A 27443-nucleotide genomic window follows, 5' to 3' on the forward strand; every position below is an offset into this window, starting at 1 on the left:
TGCATGGTATACCCAGTGTATATTCCTAGTGCATGGTATACCCAGTGTATATTCCTAGTGTATGGTATACCCAGTGTATATTCCTAGTGTATGGTATACCCAGTGTATATTCCTAGTGCATGGTATACCCAGTGTATATTCCTAGTGTCTATTCCTAGTGCATGGTATACCCAGTGTCTATTCCTAGTGCATGGTATACCCAGTGTATATTCCTAGTGTATAGTATACCCAGTGTATATTCCTAGTGTATAGTATACCCAGTGTATATTCCTAGTGCATAGTATACCCAGTGTATATTCCTAGTGCATGGTATACCCAGTGTATATTCCTAGTGCATGGTATACCCAGTGTCTATTCCTAGTGCATGGTATACCCAGTGTATATTCCTAGTGTCTATTCCTAGTGCATGATATACCCAGTGTATATTCCTAGTGCATGGTATACCCAGTGTATATTCCTAGTGTCTATTCCTAGTGCATGGTATACCCAGTGTATATTCCTAGTGTCTATTCCTAGTGCATGGTATACCCAGTGTCTATTCCTAGTGCATGGTATACCCAGTGTATATTCCTAGTGTCTATTCCTAGTGCATGGTATACCCAGTGTATATTCCTAGTGTATAGTATACCCAGTGTATATTCCTAGTGTATAGTATACCCAGTGTATATTCCTAGTGCATAGTATACCCAGTGTATATTCCTAGTGCATGGTATACCCAGTGTATATTCCTAGTGCATGGTATACCCAGTGTATATTCCTAGTGCATGGTATACCCAGTGTCTATTCCTAGTGCATGGTATACCCAGTGTATATTCCTAGTGTCTATTCCTAGTGCATGATATACCCAGTGTATATTCCTAGTGCATGGTATACCCAGTGTATATTCCTAGTGTCTATTCCTAGTGCATGGTATACCCAGTGTATATTCCTAGTGTCTATTCCTAGTGCATGGTATACACATGGTATATTCCTAGTGTCTATTCCTAGTGCATGGTATACCCAGTGTCTATTCCTAGTGTATAGTATACCCAGTGTATATTCCTAGTGCATGGTATACCCAGTGTATATTCCTAGTGTCTATTCCTAGTGCATGGTATACCCAGTGTATATTCCTAGTGCATAGTATACCCAGTGTATATTCCTAGTGTCTATTCCTAGTGCATGGTATACCCAGTGTCTATTCCTAGTGTATGGTATACCCAGTGTATATTCCTAGTGCATAGTATACCCAGTGTATATTCCTAGTGCATGGTATACCCAGTGTATATTCCTAGTGTATATTCCTAGTGTCTATTCCTAGTGTATGGTATATCCAGTGTATATTCCTAATGTATGGTATACCCAGTGTATATTCCTAGTGTATATTCCTAGTGTATGGTATACCCAGTGTATATTCCTAGTGTATATTCCTAGTGCATGGTATACCCAGTGTATATTCCTAGTGTATATTCCTAGTGCATGGTATACCCAGTGTATATTCCTAGTGTATATTCCTAGTGTATGGTATACCCAGTGTATATTCCTAGTGTATATTCCTAGTGTATGGTATACCCAGTGTATATTCCTAGTGTATATTCCTAGTGTATATTCCTAGTGTATGGTATACCCAGTGTATATTCCTAGTGTATATTCCTAGTGTATGGTATACCCAGTGTATATTCCTAGTGTATATTCCTAGTGTATGGTATACCCAGTGTATATTCCTAGTGTATATTCCTAGTGTATGGTATACCCAGTGTATATTCCTAGTGTATATTCCTAGTGTATGGTATACCCAGTGTATATTCCTAGTGTATATTCCTAGTGTATGGTATACCCAGTGTATATTCCTAGTGTATATTCCTAGTGTATGGTATACCCAGTGTATATTCCTAGTGTATATTCCTAGTGTATGGTATACCTAGTGTATATTCCTAGCGTATGGTATACCTAGTGTATATTCCTAGTGTATATTCCTAGTGTATGGTATACCCAGTGTATATTCCTAGTGTATATTCCTAGTGTATGGTATACCCAGTGTATATTCCTAGTGTATATTCCTAGTGTATGGTATACCCAGTGTATATTCCTAGTGTATATTCCTAGTGCATGGTATACCCAGTGTATATTCCTAGTGTATGGTATACCTAGTGTATATTCCTAGTGCATGGTATACCCAGTGTATATTCCTAGTGTATGGTATACCTAGTGTATATTCCTAGTGTATGGTATACCCAGTGTATATTCCTAGTGTATGGTATACCTAGTGTATATTCCTAGTGTATGGTATACCCAGTGTATATTCCTAGTGTATATTCCTAGTGTATGGTATACCCAGTGTATATACCTAGTGTATATTCCTAGTGTATGGTATACCCAGTGTATATTCCTAGTGTATGGTATTCCTAGTGTATATACCTAGTGTATATTCCTAGTGTATGGTATACCCAGTGTATATTCCTAGTGTATGGTATACCTAGTGTATATTCCTAGTGTATGGTATACCCAGTGTATATTCCTAGTGTATATTCCTAGTGTATGGTATACCCAGTGTATATACCTAGTGTATATTCCTAGTGTATGGTATACCCAGTGTATATTCCTAGTGTATATTCCTAGTGTATGGTATACCCAGTGTATATTCCTAGTGTATATTCCTAGTGTATATTCCTAGTGTATGGTATACCTAGTGTATATTCCTAGTGTATGGTATACCCCAGTGTATATTCCTAGTGTATATTCCTAGTGTATGGTATACCCAGTGTATATTCCTAGTGTATGGTATACCCAGTGTATATTCCTAGTGTATATTCCTAGTGTATGGTATACCCAGTGTATATTCCTAGTGTATATTCCTAGTGTATGGTATACCCAGTGTATATTCCTAGTGTATATTCCTAGTGTATGGTATACCCAGTGTATATTCCTAGTGTATATTCCTAGTGTATGGTATACCCAGTGTATATTCCTAGTGTATATTCCTAGTGTATGGTATACCCAGTGTAGATTTCCACACTATAAGATTGGAATAATACATGTGAAAATGTAATAATTCACAGTATGAAAAGAGGTGTTTGAAAAGACTGACTGTGATTTCAGCCTGTTTTGTTAGGATGGAGTTTTGGTCTGCCTGGTGACATCACTAGGCAGTAAATTCATTAATAACGCTGAAAACGAGCTGTTTTTGGTCTTTCCCTTCCCCACTCAGACCACTCCTTGAAAGACTCCTCTTGCTAAGCCGCCATTTTTGTTTCTTTTTGACCATTTTAATAGAAAACAATCACAGTAAGGTACTTAAATTGTTACCCAGAGATCAAAATCGGCCGCATTGGGCCGTTAAACAAGGTAGAAAGAAACAGATCTTACCTTAAACTCAACTGGAGGGTAGACTCCTGTCTTCTCCTTGACTAGTTTCTCTCCTCTTTCTCTCTCCCGCTGTCTGTCTCTCTCCCTCTTTCTGTCTCCGTACTGCAATAGGGAGCGCCCTCCTCCCACACTAGCCTCCATATCCATAGACAGAGATGACACCTCCTAGGGAGACAGAGAGAGGTGGTAACCACACATCAGAGACACAGAGAGAGAGATGACACCTCCTAGGGAGAAAGAGAGAGGTGTTAACCACACATCAGAGACACAGAGAGAGAGATGATGACACCTCCTAGGGAGAAAGAGAGAGGTGGTAACCACACATCAGAGAGAGAGATGACAACTCCTAGGGAGACAGAGAGAGGTGGTAACAACACATCAGAGACAGACGGAGGGCTCTGGATGGATAGGCAAAGGATGGCTACTTTGAAGAATCTCAAATATAAAATATATTTAGATTTGTTTAACACTTTTTTGGTTACTACATGATTCCATATGTGTTATTTCATAGTTTTGATGTCTTCACTATTATTCTACAATGTAGAAACCCCTTGAATGAGTAGATGTGTCCAGACTTTTGACTGGTCCTGTACATCATAGACAGATTTAGAGTTAGAAAGTTGAATAAATGTAAACTCTCTTTCCTTGTATATGACAAACAAATAAAAACACACAGACATGGATAAACACACACTTACCCGTGAGGGTCTCATTGCAGTGTAGACGGCAGTGTAGGGGACAGACTGGCTCTTCATAATGCTCATCACCTGTCCAATCACCTCATCTAACACACACACACCAAGTTAGTCTTCAGCAATCTGCAGCATACTGTAATAAGGAACATGCAGGTGATGTTTGTCCCAGCAGAGCCACGTACAGTAGAACACTCTACTAGAACAGTAGACGCGTAAAACAGACCGGTAATACAGTAGACAGGTAAAACGGTTTTACAGTAGACCGGTAATACAGTAGACCGGTAATACAGTAGACCGGTAATACAGTAGACAGGTAAAACGGTTTTACAGTAGACCGGTAATACAGTAGACCGGTAATACAGTAGACAGGTAAAACGGTTTTACAGTAGACCGGTAATACAGTAGACCGGTAATACAGTAGACCGGTAATACAGTAGACCGGTAATACAGTAGACCGGTAAAACGGTTTTACAGGATTAGAGTAGACCAGTTGGCCCAGGATTACAGTACACCGGTAAAACAGTACACCGGTAATACAGTCAAAAGGTAGACCGGTAATACAGTAGACCGGTAAAACGGTTTTACGGGATTACAGTAGACCAGTAGACTGGGATTACAGTAGACCGGTAGACCGGTAAAACAGTAGACCGGTAATACAGTAGACCGGTAATACAGTAGACCGGTAAAACGGTTTTACGGGATTACAGTAGACCAGTAGACTGGGATTACAGTAGACCGGTAAAACGGTTTTACAGTAGACCGGTAATACAGTAGACCGGTAATACAGTAGACCGGTAAAACGGTTTTACAGTAGACCGGTAAAATGGTAGACCCGTAAAACAGTAGACCCGTAAAACAGTAGACCGGTAATACGGTTTTACAGTAGACCAGTAGACCGGTAATACAGTAGACCGGTAATACAGTAGACCGGTAAAACGGTTTTACAGTAGACCAGTAGACCGGTAAAACAGTAGACCCGTAAAACAGTAGACTGGTAGACCGGTAATACAGTAGACCGGTAAAATGGTTTTACAGTAGACCGGTAATACAGTAGACCGGTAAAACGGTTTTACAGTAGACCAGTAAAACGGTAGACCCGTAAAACAGTAGACCGGTAATACAGTAGACCGGTAATACGGTTTTACAGTAGACCGGTGAAACAGTTATACAGTAGACCGGTAATACAGTAGACCGGTAATACGGTTTTACAGTAGACCAGTAAAACGGTAGACCCGTAAAACGGTAGAACACTCACCATTCCCATTGAGAACCTCCTTAGCAGACATCAGATCAGATCTGTTAGAAACCAAAATCAGGTAAACCACACCCATATCTGTATAAACCACACACACACATTAAAAACAGACCAGTGAGATAAGCAGAATCGTGTGTGTGTGTGTATACCCAGTGCTGTAGGGTAGTCTGAAGACCAGCAGGGCGGGGGTAGACGCGTTGAGTCGTAGCTGGCTGAGCGTCTCTGGTTCCATGTAGAGAGGAGAGGTGTCTAATTGGTCCTGGAGTTGACCGATCACAGCACTGGATGCTGGCCAGGCCACGGCAGGCAGGACCAATGGGGAAGGGCTGGAGAGGAGCGCCCCCTCGAGGTTAGGGAAGGCACTGTCCTGCTTGTTGCCAAACGCCCCTCCGTACATGGTGAAGTCCTCAATGCTCATCTGGGGGGGAGCGAGCGAGCGAGCGAGCGAGAGAGAGAGAGAGAGAGTCACACAAACAGTAAAAGACATAGGCTAACTAATATATGGGATACATAGGTAGGTTTGCGAGAGTGTGTGTGTGTTACCTTGTCCTGCAGGAAGAGCAGTACGTTGCGCGGGGCGGACCCCAGGGCGGTCTCCAGGTATGAGCTCAGCTGAGTGACACCCACTATGTGACCAGCAGCAGGAACAGCCTGAGACGGCAGACCAGACCTGACATCGTTCATGAGGGCCAGAAAAACAGGAAAAACTAAGAGGATACGCCTGACAAGTAAACCAATGTTGAATTTCCAAAGTAAAAAGTATCCCTTGGGTTAGTCAGGGTTAGTCTGATTAATCAGGCTGAAATACACCGTTAGTCAGGGTTAGTCTGATTAATCAGGCTGAAATACACCATTAGTCAGGGTTAGTCTGATTAATCAGGCTGAAATACACCATTAGTCAGGGTTAGTCTGATTAATCAGGCTGAAATACACCATTAGTCAGGGTTAGTCTGATTAATCAGGCTGAAATACACCATTTATTGGTATATACAGCCTGAAACTCATGCAAATGTTCCTTACAATCCAGAATGTTAACTTTTTTTTTTTTTACATTTAAACTTATTCTACCAGCTGTCTGTGAGGTTTGTCCTTCAGCTCTAAATTTTAAACACAAAATCCACAGGAAAGTATTGTTGATGTTACTTTTTAGAGCTGGTAGGGACACGGTTGGTAATGAGGTCAAATTAGTTTCATATTCGATATTCAAATTAAAGTTTGTCACATGCACCGAATACAACAGGTGTAGTAGACCTCACAGTGAAATGCTGAATACAACAGGCGTAGGTAGACCTCACAGTGAAATGCTGAATACAACAGGTGTAGTAGACCTTACAGTGAAATGCTGAATACAACAGGTGTAGTAGACCTCACAGTGAAATGCTGAATACAACAGGCGTAGGTAGACCTCACAGTGAAATGCTGAATACAACAGGTGTAGTAGACCTCACAGTGAAATGCTGAATACAACAGGTGTAGTAGACCTTACAGTGAAATGCTGAATACAACAGGTGTAGTAGACCTCACAGTGAAATGCTGAATACAACAGGTGTAGTAGACCTTACAGTGAAATGCCGAATACAACAGGTGTAGTAGACCTTAGTGAAATGCTGAATACAACAGGTGTAGTAGACCTCACAGTGAAATGCTGAATACAACAGGTGTAGTAGACCTCACAGTGAAATGCTGAATACAACAGGTGTAGTAGACCTCACAGTGAAATGCTGAATACAACAGGTGTAGTAGACCTTACAGTGAAATGCCGAATACAACAGGTGTAGTAGACCTCACAGTGAAATGCTGAATACAACAGGTGTAGTAGACCTTACAGTGAAATGCTGAATACAGCAGGTGTAGTAGACCTTACAGTGAAATGCTGAATACAACAGGTGTAGTAGACCTCACAGTGAAATGCTGAATACAACAGGTGTAGTAGACCTCACAGTGAAATGCTGAATACAACAGGTGTAGTAGACCTCACAGTGAAATGCTGAATACAACAGGTGTAGTAGACCTCACAGTGTAATGCTGAATACAACAGGTGTAGTAGACCTCACAGTGAAATGCTGAATACAACAGGTGTAGTAGACCTCACAGTGAAATGCTGAATACAACAGGTGTAGTAGACCTCACAGTGAAATGCTGAATACAACAGGTGTAGTAGACCTCACAGTGAAATGCTGAATACAACAGGTGTAGTAGACCTCACAGTGAAATGCTGAATACAACAGGTGTAGTAGACCTCACAGTGAAATGCTGAATACAACAGGTGTAGTAGACCTCACAGTGAAATGCTGAATACAACAGGTGTAGTAGACCTCACAGTGAAATGCTGAATACAACAGGTGTAGTAGACCTCACAGTGAAATGCTGAATACAACAGGTGTAGTAGACCTCACAGTGAAATGCTGAATACAACAGGTGTAGTAGACCTCACAGTGAAATGCTGAATACAACAGGTGTAGTAGACCTCACAGTGAAATGCTGAATACAACAGGTGTAGTAGACCTCACAGTGAAATGCTGAATACAACAGGTGTAGTAGACCTCACAGTGAAATGCTGAATACAACAGGTGTAGTAGACCTCACAGTGAAATGCTGAATACAACAGGTGTAGTAGACCTCACAGTGAAATGCTGAATACAACAGGTGTAGTAGACCTCACAGTGAAATGCTGAATACAACAGGTGTAGTAGACCTTAGTGAAATGCTGAATACAACAGGTGTAGTAGACCTCACAGTGAAATGCTGAATACAACAGGTGTAGTAGACCTTAGTGAAATGCTGAATACAACAGGTGTAGTAGACCTCACAGTGAAATGCTGAATACAACAGGTGTAGTAGACCTTACAGTGAAATGCCGAATACAACAGGTGTAGTAGACCTTACAGTGAAATGCTGAATACAACAGGTGTAGTAGTGCTAAGTAATTTTTATGAATAATAAATAAATAAACAATTAGAATTGAACAGCAGCAGTAAAATAACAATAACGAGGCTATATACAGGGTATTACGGTACAGAGTTAATGTGGAGGCTATATACAGGGTATTACGGTACAGAGTTAATGTGGAGGCTATATACAGGGTATTACGGTACAGAGTCAATGTGGAGGCTATATACAGGGTATTACGGTACAGAGTCAATGTGGAGACTATATACAGGGTATTACGGTACAGAGTCAATGTGGAGGCTATATACAGGGTATTACGGTACAGAGTCAATGTGGAGGCTATATACAGGGTATTACGGTACAGAGTCAATGTGGAGGCTATATACAGGGGTACTGGTACAGAGTCAATGTGGAGGCTATATACAGGGTATTACGGTACAGAGTCAATGTGGAGGCTATATACAGGGTATTACGGTACAGAGTCAATGTGGAGGCTATATACAGGGTATTACGGTACAGAGTCAATGTGGAGGCTATATACAGGGTATTACGGTACAGAGTCAATGTGGAGACTATATACAGGGTATTACGGTACAGAGTCAATGTGGAGGCTATATACAGGGTGTTACGGTACAGAGTCAATGTGGAGGCTATATACAGGGTATTACGGTACAGAGTCAATGTGGAGGCTATATACAGGGTATTACGGTACAGAGTCAATGTGGAGGCTATATACAGGGTATTACGGTACAGAGTCAATGTGGAGACTATATACAGGGTATTACGGTACAGAGTCAATGTGGAGGCTATATACAGGGTGTTACGGTACAGAGTCAATGTGGAGGCTATATACAGGGTATTACGGTACAGAGTCAATGTGGAGGCTATATACAGGGTATTACGGTACAGAGTCGATGTGGAGGCTATATACAGGGTATTACGGTACAGAGTCAATGTGGAGGCTATATACAGGGTATTACGGTACAGAGTCGATGTGGAGGCTATATACAGGGTATTACGGTACAGAGTCAATGTGGAGGCTATATACAGGGTATTACGGTACAGAGTCAATGTGGAGGCTATATACAGGGTATTACGGTACAGAGTCAATGTGGAGGCTATATACAGGGTATTACGGTACAGAGTCAATGTGGAGGCTATATACAGGGTATTACGGTACAGAGTCAATGTGGAGGCTATATACAGGGTGTTACGGTACAGAGGCAATGTGGAGGCTATATACAGGGTATTACGGTACAGAGTCAATGTGGAGGCTATATACAGGGTGTTACGGTACAGAGTCAATATGGAGGCTATATACAGGGTATTACGGTACAGAGTCAATGTGGAGGCTATATACAGGGTATTACGGTACAGAGTCAATGTGGAGGCTATATACAGGGTATTACGGTACAGAGTCAATGTGGAGGCTATATACAGGGTATTACGGTACAGAGTCAATGTGGAGGCTATATACAGGGTGTTACGGTACAGAGGCAATGTGGAGGCTATATACAGGGTATTACGGTACAGAGTCAATGTGGAGGCTATATACAGGGTGTTACGGTACAGAGTCAATATGGAGGCTATATACAGGGTATTACGGTACAGAGTCAATGTGGAGGCTATATACAGGGTATTACGGTACAGAGTCAATGTGGAGGCTATATACAGGGTATTATGGTACAGAGTCAATGTGGAGGCTATATACAGGGTATTACGGTACAGAGTCAATGTGGAGGTTATATACAGGGTATTACGGTACAGAGTCAATGAGGAGACTATATACAGGGTATTACGGTACAGAGTCAATGTGGAGGCTATATACAGGGTATTACGGTACAGAGTCAATGTGGAGGCTATATACAGGGTATTACGGTACAGAGTCAATGTGGAGGCTATATACAGGGTATTACGGTACAGAGTCAATGTGGAGGCTATATACAGGGTATTACGGTACAGAGTCAATGTGGAGACTATATACAGGGTATTACGGTACAGAGTGAATGTGGAGGCTATATACAGGGTATTACGGTACAGAGTCAATGTGGAGGCTATATACAGGGTATTACGGTACAGAGTCAATGTGGAGGCTATATACAGGGTATTACGGTACAGAGGCAATGTGGAGGCTATATACAGAGGGTACTGGTACAGAGTCAATGTGGAGACTATATACAGGGGGTACCGGTACAGAGTCAATGTGGAGACTATATACAGGGGGTACTGGTACAGAGTCAATGAGGAGACTATATACAGGGGGTACCGGTACAGAGTCAATGTGGAGGCTATATACAGAGGGTACTGGTACAGAGTCAATGTGGAGGCTATATACAGGGGGTACTGGTACAGAGTCAATGAGGAGACTATATACAGGGGGTACTGGTACAGAGTCAATGTGGAGGTTATATACAGGGGGTACTGGTACAGAGTCAATGTGGAGGCTATATACAGAGGGTACTGGTACAGAGTCAATGTGGAGGCTATATACAGGGGGTACCGGTACAGAGTCAATGTGGAGGTTATATACAGGGGGTACGTACTGGTACAGAGTCAATGTGGAGGCTATATACAGGGGGTACCGGTACAGAGTCAATGTGGAGGTTATATACAGGGGGTACGTACTGGTACAGAGTCAATGTGGAGGCTATATACAGGGGGTACCGGTACAGAGTCAATGTGGAGGTTATATACAGGGGGTACGTACTGGTACAGAGTCAATGTGCGGGGGCACAGGTTAGTCGCGGTAATATGTACATGTATGTAGAGGTCGACCGATTAATCGGAATGGCTGATTAATTAATTAGGGCCGATTTCAAGTTTTCATAACAATCGGAAATCTGTATTTTTGGGCGCTGATTAAAAAAAAAAAAAAAAAAAAGAGTTTAATACCTTTATTTCATCTTTATTTAACCAGGCAAGTCAGTTAAGAACACATTCTTATTTTCAATGACGGCCTGGGAACGATGGGTTAACTGCCTTGTTCAGGGGCAGAACGACAGATTTTCACCTTGTCAGCTTACAGTTAAATCGTCCAACGCTCTAACCACCTGCCTCTCATTGCACTTCACGAGGAGCCTGCCTGTTATGCGAATGCAGTAGAAGCCAAGGTAAGTTGGTAGCTAGCATTAAACTTATCTTATAAAAAACAATCAATCATAATCACTAGTTAACTACACATGGTTGATAGTTTAACTAGCGTGTCCTGCGTTGCATATAATCGATGAAACGCAGGGAGATCGTTTAACAAAAACGCATTTGCGAAAAAAGCACAATCTTTGGACGACTGTACCAAATAATAAACATCAATGCCTTTCTTAAATTCAATACACAGAAGTATATATATTTTTAAACCTCCATATTTAGTTAAGAAATTCATGTTAGCAGGCAATATTAACCAGGGAAATTGTGTCACTTCTCTCTGCGTGCAAATGAACGCAAGTCGGGGTATATGCAACAGTTTGGGCTGCCTAGCTCGTTGAACTAATTTGCCAGAATTTTACATAATTATGACATAACATTGAAGGTTGTGCAATGTAACAGGAATACTTAGACTGATGGTTGCCACCCATTAGATAAAATACCGAACGGTTCCGTATTTCACTGAAATAATAAACGTTTTGTTTTTGAGATGATAGTTTCCGGATTCGACCATATTAATGACCTAAGGCTCGTATTTCTGTGTGCTATGTTATAATTAAGTCTATGATTTGATAGAGCTGTCTGACTGAGCGATGGTAGGCAGTAGCAGGCTCGTAAGCATTCACTCAAACAGCACTTTTGTGCGTTTTGCCAGCAGCTCTTTGCAAGCACAGCACTGTTTATGACTTCAAGCCTATCAGCCTAATGGCTGGTGTAACCAATGTGAAATGGCTAGCTAGTTAGCGGGTGCCTTGCTAATAGCGTTTCAAACGTCACTCGCTCTGAGACTTGGAGTAGTTGTTCCCCTTGCTCTGCATGGGTAATGCTGCTTCGAGGGTGGCTGTTGTCGTTGTGTTCCTGGTTCGAGCCCAGGTAGGGGCGAGGAGAGGGATGGAAGCTATACTGTTACACTGCCAATACTAAAGTGCCTATAAGAACATCCATTAGTCAAAGGTATATGAAATACAAATGGTATAGAGAGAAATAGTCCTATTAATACTATATTAACTACAACCTAAAACTTCTTACCTGGGAATATTGAAGACTTTGAAGAATTATTCACTAAACCCTAAACCTAATCTAAATCTTGTAATAAATAATGTGGATATTGAGCAAGTTGAGATCACTAAACTGCTTGGGGTAACCCTGGATTGTAAATGGTCATGGTCAAAACATACAACAGGATCTATGATCGGGATAAGTCCGTCCATAAGGCGCTGCTCTACCTTCTTAACAGCACTGTCAAACAAGGCAGGTCCTACAGGCCCTAGTTCTGTCGCACCTGGACTACTGTTCAGGCGTGTGTCAGGTGCCACAAAAAAGGTTCAGAACAATATAATATTAATCTCTCCTGGCTCAAAGCAGAGGAGAGATTGACTTCGTCACTGCTTGTATTTATGAGAGGTATTGACATGTTGAATGCGGCCTCCCAGGTGGCGCAGTGGTCTAGGGCACCAGAGACTCTGGGTTAGAGCCCAGGCTCTGTCGCAGCGACTGGGAGGTCCATGGGGTGACGCACAATTGGCCTAGCGTCATCCGGGTTAGGGAGGGTTTGGCCGGTAGGGATATCCTTGTCTCAACGCGCACCAGCGACTCCTGTGGCAGGCCGGGCGCAGTGCGTGCTAACCAAGGTCGCCAGGTGCACAGTGTTTCCTCCGACACATTGGGGCGGCTGGGTTCCGGGTTGGATGCCTGCTGTGTTGAGAAGCAGTGCGGCTTGGTTGGGTTTCGGAGGACGCATGACTTTCAACCTTAGTCTCTCCCGAGCCCGTACGGGAGCGATGAGACACAATAGTAACTTCTAATAATTGGATACTACAAAATTGGGGAGAAAAAGGGGTTAAAAATTTAAATAAAAAATATAATAAAATTTAAAAAAGACATGCACCGAGCTGGCTAAACTACTAGCACACAGCTCGGACACCCATGCATACCCCACAAGACATGCCACCAGAGGTCTGTTTAAACTACTGGCACACAGCTCGGACACCCACCCCACAAGACATGCCACCAGAGGTCTCTTCACAGTCCCCAAGTCCAGAACAGACTATGGGAGGCGCACAGTACTACATAGAGCCATGACTACATGGAACTCTATTCCACAGTACTACACAGAGCCATGACTACATGGAACTCTATTCCACAGTACTACATAGAGCCATGACTACATGGAACTCTATTCCACAGTACTACATAGAGCCATGACTACATGGAACTCTATTCCACAGTACTACATAGAGCCATGACTACATGGAACTCTATTCCACAGTACTACATAGAGCCATGACTACATGGAACTCTATTCCACAGTACTACATAGAGCCATGACTACATGGAACTCTATTCCACAGTACTACATAGAGCCATGACTACATGGAACTCTATTCCACAGTACTACATAGAGCCATGACTACATGGAACTCTATTCCACAGTACTACATAGAGCCATGACTACATGGAACTCTATTCCACATCAGGTAACTGATGCAGCAGTAGAATCAGATTTTTAAAAACAGATAAAATACACCTTATAGAACAGCGGGGACTGTGAAGCAACACAAACATAGGCACAGACACACACGTACACATGGATTTTGTACTGTAGATATGTGGTAGTGGTGGAGTAGGGGCCTGAGGGCACACAGTCTGAATGTAATGTAATGTTTTTAAAATTGTATAAACTGCCTTAATTTTGCTGGACCCCAGGAAGAGTAGCTGCTGCCTTGGCTAATGGGGATCCATAATAAATACAAATGATGGTCTGCTTGAAACATGTAGGTATTACATACTCAGTCAGGGAGAAGTTGAAAATGTCAGTGAAGATACTTGCCAGTTGGTCAGTGCATGCTCGGAGTACACGTCCTTGTGGCCTTGTGAATGTTGACCTTTTTAAAAGGTCTTACTCACATCGGCTACGGAGAGCGCGATCACACAGTCGTTCGGAACAGCTGATGCTCTCATGCATGTTTCAGTATCACTTGCCTCGAAGCGAGCATAGAAGTAATGTAGCTAGTCTGGTAGACTCATAATCACTGGGCAGCTGGCGGCTGTGCTTTACTTTGTAGCCTGTAATAGTTTACAAGCCCTGCCACATCTGACGAGCGTCGGACCCGGTGTAGTACGATTCAATCTTAGTCCTGTATTGACGCTTTGCCTGTTTGATGGTTTGTCAGAGGGCATAGTGGAATTTCTTGCAAGCTTCTGGGTTAGAGTCCCGCTCCCTGAAAGCATCAGCTTTATCCTTTAGCTCAGTGCAGATGCTGCCTGTAATCCATGGCTTCTGGTTGGGGTATGTACGTACAGTCAATGCGGGGACAACGTCATCGATGCACTTATTGATGAAGCCCGTGAATGATGTGGTGTACTCCTCAATGTCATTTTTTTATTTGAATTTTAGTCATTTAACAGACGCTCTTAAGCAGAGTGACTTACACAAGCAATTTGGGTTAAGTGCCTTGCTCAAGGGCACATCAGATTTTTCACCAAGTTGGATTGGTGATTCGAACCAACAATCTTTGGTTTACTGGCTAAATGTTCTTAGCCGCTAGGCAACCTGCAACCCGGTTTTTATTTTTTCAATGTATGGGACTCACGACGGAGAGTTAGATAAGGTGCAAGAGTTCAATCTCGGTTTCATCAGACCAACAACAACAAGGCACCTAAAGACTTTCAGACCAGGAGAAACAAGATTATCTGGTCTGATGAAACCAAGATTGAACTCTTTGGCCTGAATGCCAAGCGTCACGTCTGGAGGAAACCTGGCACGATCCCTACGGTGAAGCATGGTGGTGGCAGCATCATGCTGTGGAGATGTTTTACAGGGACTGGGAGACGAGTCAGGATCGAGGGAAAGATGAATGGAGCAAAGTAATGTGCTGAAGCGTACAAATTCCTCTTCTTCCCTGACTGACATAACTGAGAAGAATTGGATACGTTATGCTTTTAAATCAGAATTCTCTCAGCAGCCTTTTTATGAGAGAACAATGGTTTAATTTATGCTCGTCAGTCAATCGACTGCTCTTTCCTCTCCCAGACTCAACGGTTAACCTGTCAACTTTAGGGAATCTTTGTTTTCATTTCAACAATTTACTACCTGTGATGTTCTAGACGACTTGTACAAGACTTAGTTTATTTTTATTTTAAATCCACTGGTATGCTTGATCCATCCCTAGTTATAAATGATGTGGTTAACTGTACGGATAAAAAGGTAACATTGTGCTACCCTCTCATTGACCTCAGGCTTTACTGTTGATCACGCACTGCTAATTCAGAGGCTTTCTTCAACTGGCCAAGACGAGGCGGCATGGAACTGGTTTAAACATGACTTGACATATAAAACTCAATATGTATCTACTGATGGTGTTAAATCCGGTTGTCTGTACAGAACAAAAGGTGTCGCACACGGGTCAATTCTGAGTCCTGTACTTTTTACTGTTTACATTAACAATACTGACTTGTCAGCAAACAACTGTAACCTGCACTTGTATGCCGATGATACTGTTGTGTATGTTATTGCCCCCATGGTTGACCAGGCTCTCTGACCTACAGTCTGCCTTCATTGTATTACAGAAAAACTTTATTGACCTGAAATTAATATTGAATGCAGGTAAAACAAAGTACAGTGCCTTCAGAAAAGTATTCATACCCCTTGAATTATTCCTCATTTTGTTGTGTTGCAGCCTGAAATCAAAATGGATTAAATATTTAAATTCTCACCGATCTACACACAACACCCCATAATGACAAAGTGAAAACACATTTCGAAATGTTTGCAAATGTATTGAAAATGAAATTCAGAAATAGCTCACTTACATAAGTATTCACACCCCCGAGTCATCATGTTAGAAACACCTTTGGCAGCGATTACAGCTGTGAGTCTTTCTGGTGACATTTATAAGAGCTTTACACACCTGGATTGTACAATATTTGCACACTATTCTTTTTTTAATTCTTCAAGCTCTGTTGGTTGTTGATCATTGATAGACAGCCATTTTAGTTTGGACACACCTTCATATTCAATGGGTTTTTCTTTATTTGTACTATTTTCTACATTCTATAATAATAGTGAAGACATCAAAACTATGAAATAACACAAATGGAATCATGTAGTAACCAAAAAAGTGTTAAAGTCAACATATATTTGAGATTGTAGATTCTTCAAATAGCCACCCTTGGCCCTGACAGCTTTGCACACTCTTGGCATTCCCTCAACCAGCTTCACCTGGAATGCTTTTCCAACAGTCTTGAAGGAGTTCCCACACATGCTGAGCACTTGTTGGCTGCTTTTCCTTCACTCTGCGGTCCAACTCATCCCAAACCATCTCAATTGGGTTGAGGTCGGGTGATTGTGGAGGACATGTCATCTGATGCAACACTCCATCACTCTCCTTCTTGGTCAAATTACTCTTACACAGCCATGAGGTGTGTTGGGTCATTGTCCTTTTGAAAAATAAATGATATTTCCACTAAGCACAAACCAGATGGGATGGCATACCGCTGCAGAATGCTGTGGTAGACATGCTGGTAAAGTGTGCCTTGAATTCTAAATAAATCACTGACAGTGTCACCAGCAAAGCCCCTCCACACCGTCACACCCCCTCCACCATGCTTTACGGTGGGAACCACACATGCGCAGATCATCCGTTCACCTACTCTGCGTCTCACAAAGACACGGAACTAAAAATCTCAAATTTTGACTAATCTGACCAAAAATTGCCCATTTCTCGTGTTTCTTGGCCCAAGCAATTCTGTTATTATTTGTGGCCTTTAGCAGTGGTTTCTTTGCAGCAATTTGACCTTGAATGCCTGAATCACACAGTCTCCTCTGAACAGTTGATGTTGAGATGTGTCTGTTACTTGAACTCTGAAGCATTTATTTGGGCTGCCATTTCTGAGGCTAGTAACTCTAATGAACTTATCTTCTGCAACAGAGGTAACTCTGAGTCTTCCTTTCCTGTGGCAGTCCTCGCGAGAACCAGTTGCATCATAGCGCATGATGGTTTTTGCAACTGCACTACATATACCACCCCTACCTTGTCACAACACAACTGATTGGCTCAAATGCATTAAGGAAAAAAATTCAACATAACAAGTCACAACTGTTAATTGAAATGCATTCCAGGTGACTACCTCATGAAGCTGGTTGAGAGAATGCCAAAGGTGTGCAAAGCTGACATCAAGGCAAAGGGTGTCTACTTTGAAGAATCTAAAATATATTTTGATTTGTTTAACACTTTTTGGTTACTCCATGTTATTTCATAGTTACTATTTTCTACATTGTAGAAAATATCGTAAGAAATAAAGTAGGTGTCCAAACTTTTGACTGGTACTGGAAGTCAAAACTGTAACTAGGCCACTCAGGAACATTCAATGTCATCTTGGTAAGCAACTCCAGTGTATATATCGCCTTGTGTTTTAGGTAATTGTCATGCTAAAAGGTGAATTCATCTCCCAGTGTCTGTTGGAAAGCAGACTGAAACAGGTTTTCCTCTAGGATTTTGCCTGTGCTTAGATTCAGGTTATTTTTTATCAAATGACAAGCATGCCCATAACTTGATGCAGCCACCACCATGCTTAAAAATGTGAAGAGTGCAGGGTTTCCGTTAGCCGGTAATAGCCTGCTTTTGTCCGATAAAAAAATGGAAAAGCCGGCCATTTGTCAGAGAAAATAAGAAATCCCAATGTGAAATAATGCGTTTTAGCCTATTCATTTATGGAAATACCAGTCGACGTAATTACATTTGACTGGTCATGCTTATCAGACTATAGGTTCATTTGCATAATTTTGTGGGAGTAAATTGCCGTGTGTACATTCATTATGCATCTTATTCATCACACACATACAGCATACAGATACAACGCCTTTGAGTGGAAAATCAGACAGCGTAGGAGCTGTTGCATCTTGTGGTGTTAGACTACTGGGAACTCTGAAAAAAACCTGGTGAAATCATGACGTCAGTGATCCTCAAGTCAGCGCTCTAGAAAGAGCGACATTCCTAATATTAAGCACATTGCTTCACTTTAGGAGTAGCCTACCTGGCTAGCATGAAAATGAACCACAGGAAAAGCGTCCTTCAATTGCAATTAACGTGCATACTGATGATATCTGTTCTGACCCGTTCTGACAGGTGCATGACAATGGCCCATTCTAAATGAAAAACTAAATAATATGTGAAATTAGTTATGTATATATGTAGACATGATTCAATTGAGAATAGTCTGAATGGATATTATGTGAATGAAGCACAGCACATGGCTATGTTTCTCTACTTTTCAAATCATGCATCATGTAGGCCTATATATGTTTTGATAAGGTTTATATCACAATTAAATTTCCCAAATAACTCCAAACATAGTCTATAGGCCCAAAACCCCTGGAACAGGTTTGGAGAGCCCATCGCCTACAGAAACAAGACACCTGGAACAGGGTTGGAGAGCCCATAGCCTACAGAAACCAGACCCCTGGAACAGGGTTGGAGAGCCCATAGCCTACAGAAACAAGACACCTGGAACAGGGTTGGAGAGCCCATAGCCTACAGAAACAAGACACCTGGAACAGGGTTGGAGAGCCCATAGCCTACAGAAACAAGACACCTGGAACAGGGTTGGAGAGCCCATAGCCTACAGAAACAAGACACCTGGAACAGGGTTGGAGAGCCCATAGCCTACAGAAACCAGACCCCTGGAACAGGGTTGGAGAGCCCATAGCCTACAGAAACAAGACACCTGGAACAGGGTTGGAGAGCCCATAGCCTACAGAAACCAGACCCCTGGAACAGGGTTGGAGAGCCCATAGCCTACAGAAACCAGACCCCTGGAACAGGGTTGGAGAGCCCATAGCCTACAGAAACCAGACCCCTGGTACAGGGTTGGAGAGCCCATGGCCTACAGAAACCAGACCCCTGGAACAGGGTTGGAGAGCCCATAGCCTACAGAGCCTAGAGAAACAAGACCCCTGGAACAGGGTTGGAGAACACATAGCCTACAGAGTCTAGTGAAACAAGCCCATAGCCTACAGAATCCAGACCCCTGGAACAGGGTTGGAGAGCCCATAGCCTACAGAGTCTAGTGAAACATGTGTTCTTATAAGCCCAGTCATTGCGTAATGCTGTGTGAAAACGAGTTTTGACTGGACACTATTTAAAAGAGGATCACATCTTTCTCCTGCTGCTATATTTATTGCTCAATTATTTCAAATGAATCAGCTTTACAAACGGTGTAGCCTACCTGGCATATTACAAGTAACTGAACCTAACCTCCATTCACTATTCCAGCGCAGGCTGTGGATGACAGTCTTTTCTTTGTGGGCCATTCTAATAAAACAAATATTCCACATATATTAGTAGGCTAAATGTAAAGACCAGATTAAATAGAGAATAGTCTGGTGGGTGAGAATATTATTGTGAATGAGAGACTGATGAAGTATGTGCAGCATAAGAAACAGAACAGAGTGCATCCCTTTCTTGCTACTTTCTTCAAATCCTCATTCGTCAAATCATACAGTCTTAGAATGTATTACAAACCAACACATATAGCCTAAAGTTACATAAATAACTCTACACAACTAAAGTTACATAACTCTAAACTAAGCATATAGGAGGACCTGTTTCTTTGTTAACCTTTCAACACAGAATAGCTGCAAGTGGCCGCTCCCTTTGGGAAAAATATCCTTTCTATTTTACTCAGCTATGTTCAATTGTATTCTTCATGCTATCGAATAACGCCACGGAATTCTAAGTAAAATCCTGTCTTCCAGATGAACTAGTGTAGCCCACAGCCATATGGCATCGCCAGATCAGGGCCTAAGGAGGACTCAGAACATGTTGCCTTTTAATGTTTCTTTAATGTTTCTAAAATGGATTTATTGTGATGGTGTAGACTATATTACATGGATTTATTGTGATGGTGTAGACTATATTACATGGATTTATTGTGATGGTGTAGACTATATTACATGGATTTATTGTGATGGTGTAGACTATATTACATGGATTTATTGTGATGGTGTAGACTATATTACATGGATTTATTGTGATGGTGTAGACTATATTACATGGATTTATTGTGATGGTGTAGACTATATTACATGGATTTATTGTGATAGTGTAGACTATATTACATGGATTTATTGTGATGGTGTAGACTATATTACATGGATTTATTGTGATGGTGTAGACTATATTACATGGATTTATTGTGATGGTGTAGACTATATTACATGGATTTATTGTGATGGTGTAGACTATATTACATGGATTTATTGTGATAGTGTAGACTATATTACATGGATTTATTGTGATGGTGTAGACTATATTACATGGATTTATTGTGATGGTGTAGACTATATTACATGGATTTATTGTGATGGTGTAGACTATATTACATGGATTTATTGTGATGGTGTAGACTATATTACATGGATTTATTGTGATGGTGTAGACTATATTACATGGATTTATTAGACTTTTTAAAATGTAGATGTTCCAAAGGTCTGCATATCAGTGGCTTGAAGGCTATGAGTGTAAACCAGGAGATGCTAAATGTGTTTATGTTAATTACATGGACAATTACCATGTGACCAGCAGTTATTTGAAAGACAATTACCAGCTGACAAAATTTCATGACCGCCACAGCCGAAGCTTGTTTTTTCCCCCCAGTTGTCTTGAATGCACTGAAGTTAGTTCCCAGTTATTGTGAGATCAGCATCAAGCTTCATCACCGGGTCACACACCACTTTGCAATGAGCTGGAGGCAGTATGCATTTTGAAAACATATCCTTAAAATAGTTTGAAACCTGAACATTTTTATCTTGCTTCAAAGTAGCCTATTAGATCTCCTCTTTCTACATTTCTAACATATATTTTCATCTCTGTCTCATGAAACAGCTTGGTGCCCTTTTGACAATAGTGTTTTCCTGCTAATTGCATTATGGAACGAACATTTGCGCTGCCTACTGCCCTGCTTGCATTGCTGCATTTATAATGTGAAGACAGTTTATCAACATTAAGATAAACGCTCTGATCTGTTTCATCCGACAACGTTTTTTAATGTATCCTAGGCCTACTGGTTGTATGAATTTGGGATCCATCGTCCAACAACTGTCCCAGAGACTGTTGGAACAGGCTATTTCTTTCTCCATGAGCTGACCAACACAACAGGTAGCCTAAACTTTTCATACTACAGTAGATTGACATAGGCTAGTGATTTTGCTGTTATTTATGCATCTTCTTGGCTGAGGAAAAGTAAATGTGAAAAGTTATTTGAACATATTCCAAGTGCACATCAGAATTCGGTAGGAAGGACGGCACATAGTTGCATCCTCGACTTGTGTGATTTCTGTCATTCTGACCACCGTGGGTGGACTTGCATGTGATTTCTGTCATTCTGAGCACCGTGGGTGGACTTGCATGTGATTTCTGTCATTCTGACCACCGTGGGTGGACTTGCATGTGATTTCTGTCATTCTGAGCACCGTGGGTGGACTTGCATGTGATTTCTGTCATTCTGAGCACCGTGGGTGGACTTGCATGTGATTTCTGTCATTCTGAGCACCGTGGGTGGACTTGCATGTGATTTCTGTCATTCTGAGCACCGTGGGTGGACTTGCATGTGATTTCTGTCATTCTGAGCACCGTGGGTGGACTTGCATGTGATTTCTGTCATTCTGACCACCGTGGGTGGACTTGCATGTGATTTCTGTCATTCTGACCACCGTGGGTGGACTTGCATGTGATTTCTGTCATTCTGAGCACCGTGGGTGGACTTGCATGTGATTTCTGTCATTCTGAGCACCGTGGGTGGACTTGCATGTGATTTCTGTCATTCTGAGCACCGTGGGTGGACTTGCATGTGATTTCTGTCATTCTGAGCACCGTGGGTGGACTTGCATGTGATTTCTGTCATTCTGAGCACCGTGGGTGGACTTGCATGTGATTTCTGTCATTCTGAGCACCGTGGGTAGACTTGCATGTGATTTCTGTCATTCTGAGCACCGTGGGTGGACTTGCATGTGATTTCTGTCATTCTGAGCACCGTGGGTGGACTTGCATGTAATTTCTGTCATTCTGAGCACCGTGGGTGGACTTGCATGTGATTTCTGTCATTCTGAGCACCGTGGGTGGACTTGCATGTGATTTCTGTCATTCTGAGCACCGTGGGTGGACTTGCATGTGATTTCTGTCATTCTGAGCACCGTGGGTGGACTTGCATGTGATTTCTGTCATTCTGAGCACCGTGGGTGGACTTGCATGTGATTTCTGTCATTCTGAGCACCGTGGGTGGACTTGCATGTGATTTCTGTCATTCTGACCACCGTGGGTGGACTTGCATGTGATTTCTGTCATTCTGACCACCGTGGGTGGACGCTCTAATAAGGTTATGCACCCAATGCATATGGGTCCGATACATTTCTCAAATGTCCAGCAAATGAAAATGTTGCCAGTTAAATAGCCGCCATCACATTTTTCCTAATGGAAACACTGGAAGAGTGGTATTCAGTGTTGTGTTAGCCCCAAACATAATGCTTTGTATTCAGAGCATAAAAGTTAATTTCTTTGCCACATGTTCGGCAGTTTTACTTTAGTGCCTTCTTGCAAATATGACGCATGTTTTGGAACATTTGTATTCTGTACAGGCCTTCCTTATTTTCACTCTGTCATTTGGGATAGTGTTGTGGGTTAACTACAATGTTGTTGATCCATCCTCAGTTCTTCTATCACAGCCATTAAACTCTGTAACTGTTTTAAAAGTCACCCCTGGCCTCATTTCCTTCCTCTCCGGCAGCTGAGTTAGGAAGGACACCTGTATCTTTGTAGTGACTGGGTTTATTGATTCACCATCCAAAGTGTAATTAGTAACTTTACCAATTTTTTTTTACCAATAGTTGCCCTTCTGGTAAAAAAAAGGCCCTGCTTGACTGAGGGATCTTACAGATAATAGTGTGTGTGGGGTACAGAGATGATGTATTCATTCAAAAGTAATGTTAAATGCTATTATTGCACACAGAGTATTGTGTGTAAGCCAGTGAAACAAAATCACAATGTAATACATTCAGGCTGTAACACAACAAAATGTGGGAAAAGTAAAGGGGTGTGAATACTTTCTGAAGGCCATTGCTCCTATTCCTCGGCCTCAAACCTAACGCTTCAATATAGCCTAAATATTTGTCATTTAACTTTTTAAAATGTATTTAAAAAGGTGCAATATGCAGATATAAATGTGAATGTCTAGCAACCTAAAGGTTGTGTACCAAATCTCATCATGGACAACTTTAGCAATTTTTCTAATTAGTAACTTTTCAACTACTTAGCATGTTAGCTAACCCTTCCCCTAAACCTTTACCCTAACCTTAACCACTGACCTAGCTAATGTTAGTCACCAAGTTAACGTTAACGTTAACCAAAACCAATTGGAATTCGTAACACATCATACTAATATGGAGTGTCTCGGATATACCTAAAGAGTAATACGAAATGTTCTGACACCAGGTTTCTGTGCCGACGCACCACACACAATCAATAAGCATACCCAACCTGTTGGTGGAAAATGTGCATATATTTAACATAATTATAAATATAGCATCAAAATATAACTTCCCCCTAGCTGATAATTGTTTGCAGCCGGCTATGATAGTAGTGTAATGGTTTGTGGTGGTCGGTGAGTCCTCAACCTTCTGGCCCATACATAACACAGTGGGACATCGACAGTGCCATAAAACCATGCTGAAGGGGTGAAGTCGATAACAACCCTGTGTTTAAAGACGTGGTTATTTGTGATCGCATTAATTATTTTTTTTCGTTCATTTTATGAGGTGTGCATTTTTTTTTTACAGTACAAGGGGAGGGTCATCTGAAAATATTGTTAATGTTTGTGTTTTTTTTTAGTGATACGTCGAGTAACATTTTTATTTCCCTTACTGGCTAGTGGCTTCACAGATGAATTGCCAAAATATAAAGTGGCTTAATAGTGCGCAAATAGGACAAGATCCCCGCAAGGAATATGAATGACAAGATGTCAATCAGCTTGCACGGTTACAAAGGCATCCCCAGACCAAAACCACACACACAGCTCTTACCCTACACTCGTCCATAGCATCAGCGGCACCTGTTCGTCGCAGGTCCCGACGGAGAAGGTGCACAACACGGCCAGAAACACAGACACACAACCCCGACCCGATATCATCCTCATCCTCCGTTCGGCCGCCATCTTGAGATGCTCCAGGTTCTCGCTGAGGACTGGTTGTCACTAGTTATCACAAACACAAAAATGGGTTATATCACATGTTTTTTTGTTTGTTGTTGTCTTAATTTAAAGGTTAATATTAGGCATACGGCTAGCAGAGTGGCTCAATTTAGGGTTTAAATCCCATTTTAGGAATAGGCGGGGTTTATGTATGACGTCGTGTTTGTGGTAAGTAGTGACGACTGCGCACCGCGGAACCGGCGGTGCTTATTAAAAAACCCTGTAGAAAATGTATCAATGGCTACAGAGGGACTTATCTTTAAAAGGAAGAGTCCTAAAAACCAAGGCTGAAGGTATCTCTAGACTAACATATGGCGCTCTATCTGTATATCTTGACGGTAAAATAAGCAAGGAGATAGACCAGATGCTTTTCAACTTTCTGTGGAGAAGCCGTACCCAATTACATTAGGAAAACTGTTGTAATGAACACTTATGAGTATGGTGGGCTGCATTTTCTGGACTTTACTACCTTAATACTTTTAAGATCAATTGGATAAAACAATTCCTAAATAGACCCACTTCTATCTGGAATTTTATTCCTCATCATGTCTTCTCTACTTTTGGTGGCCTTAACTTCATGTTGGTTTGCAATTATAATATTGACAAAGTTCCAGTGAAACGTTCTGCTTTTCATCGGCAGGTTTTCTTGTCATGGTCCTTAATTTATAAACAGAATTTTTCTCCACGCAGATATTATATATGGAATAATCGGGATATATTGTATAAAAATATTTCTTTGTTTTTAGAATATTGTTTCGAAATAATATCCTATTGGTGAGCCAACTGGCAAATGCAGAGGTTTTTTTACTTACTTAAAAGGAATTCTTATCACTTTACAAGGTCCCTGTAACACCTAAAGATTTTACAATTGTTTTAGATGCCATTCCCTCAGGTGTTGTTTTATTATTCAGGAACATGTCAAGACCCTCAGAGCCTACCTTCCATTAACCCTGTTGACTCATCAGTAGGAAAGATTTGTTTCTCTTTTGGTCCATTCAACAACAGAGCGATACGAACCTTGTTTCAGCAGGATGTTGTATCTAAATGTCATGCCTTATTGGAACGGATTTATTGATCATATCTGTTGGAAAAAGGTTTGGATGTTGCCACACACATACCTACTTGTTATCAAAATCAAGGAAGTTTCCTTTAAAATGATTCATAAATATTATCCTGCCAACCACTATATTAAGAAGTTTTAAGAAAAACATAAACTCAAGTTTTACATTTTGTAATGACCACCCAGAAACAGTGTTGCATCTTTTTTGGCATTGTATTCATGTAAGAAAACTCTGGCAAGACATCAGTAGATTTATAATTGAACACATTTATGAAGATTTTACACTATTATGGAGAGATGTACTGCTTGGACTCTTTACATCTTTACCTACGATAGAAATAAGCTGAAACAATTTTATGTAATTAATTTCATTATTCTTTTGGCCAAATTTCACACAAATGTACATTTACAAACAAAACACCACATTTTCATACCTTACAAAATTAAATTGAACTGTATTTTAAGACAATTAAATACTCTACTAACAAAAAAAGTGTATGTATGGCCTTGTGTAACGTGATCTTGTATCCCCTAGCCCCGCCTCCAGCCCCTCCCCTAGCCCAATTGTCCTTTGTATATTATTTATATATACTTGTGCTCCCACATGTACTTCCTGTATTGATTTGTTGATAAAATATATTTTTAAATATCTGGGTGGGCTCCAAGATGGCAGCTTGAGCATATGCTTCCAACTTTTGAAAGATAGTTGAAAGTGTATTATTATTATTACCAAATTAATATTTTGCTTGCTAGAAACAACCAGATGATTGACGATTTAAGATTGTATTTTTCTAAATGTCACAGCGCGCTGATAGAAAGAGAAATCTTATGGCTAACACCCCAGCTAGCAAAGCTCAGACTTCATCCAATATCATTATGCAGGAGGCAAATGCTTTGATTGACAACTGCCACAACTATGCTGACCTGACAGACTCCATAGCTGTGTTCGAATACCTATACTAACATACTGTATACTACATACTTAATGAGTATATACTACATACTATTAGTTTATTTTAGTATGCTGTAAACGGAACAGTATCCTTTCAGTTGAGCGTAGTAGCTCTTCGGCGGTCTACCGGAAGTTGATGCTGTTGCTATGCAACCTCTTGCTAGCTAGTTAGCATAACAAATTACTAGTTAGACATTTTACGACAACAGGTGTGTTCTTAAATTCAATCTGGAGTGCCAAAGTGGGCTCATAAATTTAGAGTTTTGTCAGATTGCCCGTTTGTAAATTCAGAGCGCACACTGGATGCTCGGGCAGATTTGAGCGTTTTGACCTTAGAACAGCAGTCAAGCACCCAAACTATTTTAGTCAAGCACCCAAACTGTTTAGCTTGCTAGCTACTTCCAGACATAAATGAGAGAACACCCCACTCTGACCATTTTACTCGCCCTAGCAGAGCTGGTTAGGCAGTTTTCATGTTACCCAGAGCGTTGGTGACTAACTGTTGCTGGCAACAATTTAATTAAGCTCGGAAGTTAAGGCCATTCAACCGGTGTTGAGCGCTGGTAAATTCTTTATTCTGCGCTCAGTGCTCTGACATCGGGAATAGATAGCCAGAGAGAGTTTACGAAAGCACCCGAATGTCCATTGAGAACGCACGACTTTAGCTAAAAATGACGGGAATAATCAAGTCAATGAACTTTGGGAAGTTAGTTAGATAGCCTTCAGTTGGCAAGTTTTATATATAAATAGCCAACTAACGTAGGTAACGAGCTAACATACCGGTGCATACTGCTGTAATGATATGCTATGTGGTTCATAAGGACAGCGTAGCTAACATACCGGTACATTCTGATGTAATGATATGCT

General features: G+C 41.3%; 1 protein-coding gene across 2 annotated transcripts in view; it reads right to left on the reverse strand.

Moving 5' to 3' along the window:
• The window catches only part of LOC110512774 (V-type proton ATPase subunit S1), a 37933-nt gene extending 13136 nt beyond the window's left edge, over positions 1-24797 (reverse strand). For both annotated transcript variants that reach the window (XR_016487565.1, XM_036947860.2), the window contains exons 1-6: positions 24398-24797; positions 5839-5965; positions 5445-5713; positions 5296-5336; positions 4044-4129; positions 3346-3510 (exon numbers count right to left, since the gene is read on the reverse strand). Coding sequence is in view for 1 of the 2 variants with exons in the window: in XM_036947860.2 (XP_036803755.2) it covers positions 3346-3510; positions 4044-4129; positions 5296-5336; positions 5445-5713; positions 5839-5965; positions 24398-24528 (819 nt within the window). In the remaining variant the exon portion in view is untranslated. The remainder of the gene's footprint in view (positions 1-3345; positions 3511-4043; positions 4130-5295; positions 5337-5444; positions 5714-5838; positions 5966-24397) is intronic.
• Positions 24798-27443: the final 2646 nt, after the last annotated feature.

Source organism: Oncorhynchus mykiss, chromosome 16 (assembly GCF_057628025.1).
Source record: "Oncorhynchus mykiss isolate SJ-2025 chromosome 16, ASM5762802v1, whole genome shotgun sequence".
NCBI classification, from domain to species: Eukaryota; Metazoa; Chordata; class Actinopteri; order Salmoniformes; family Salmonidae; genus Oncorhynchus; species Oncorhynchus mykiss.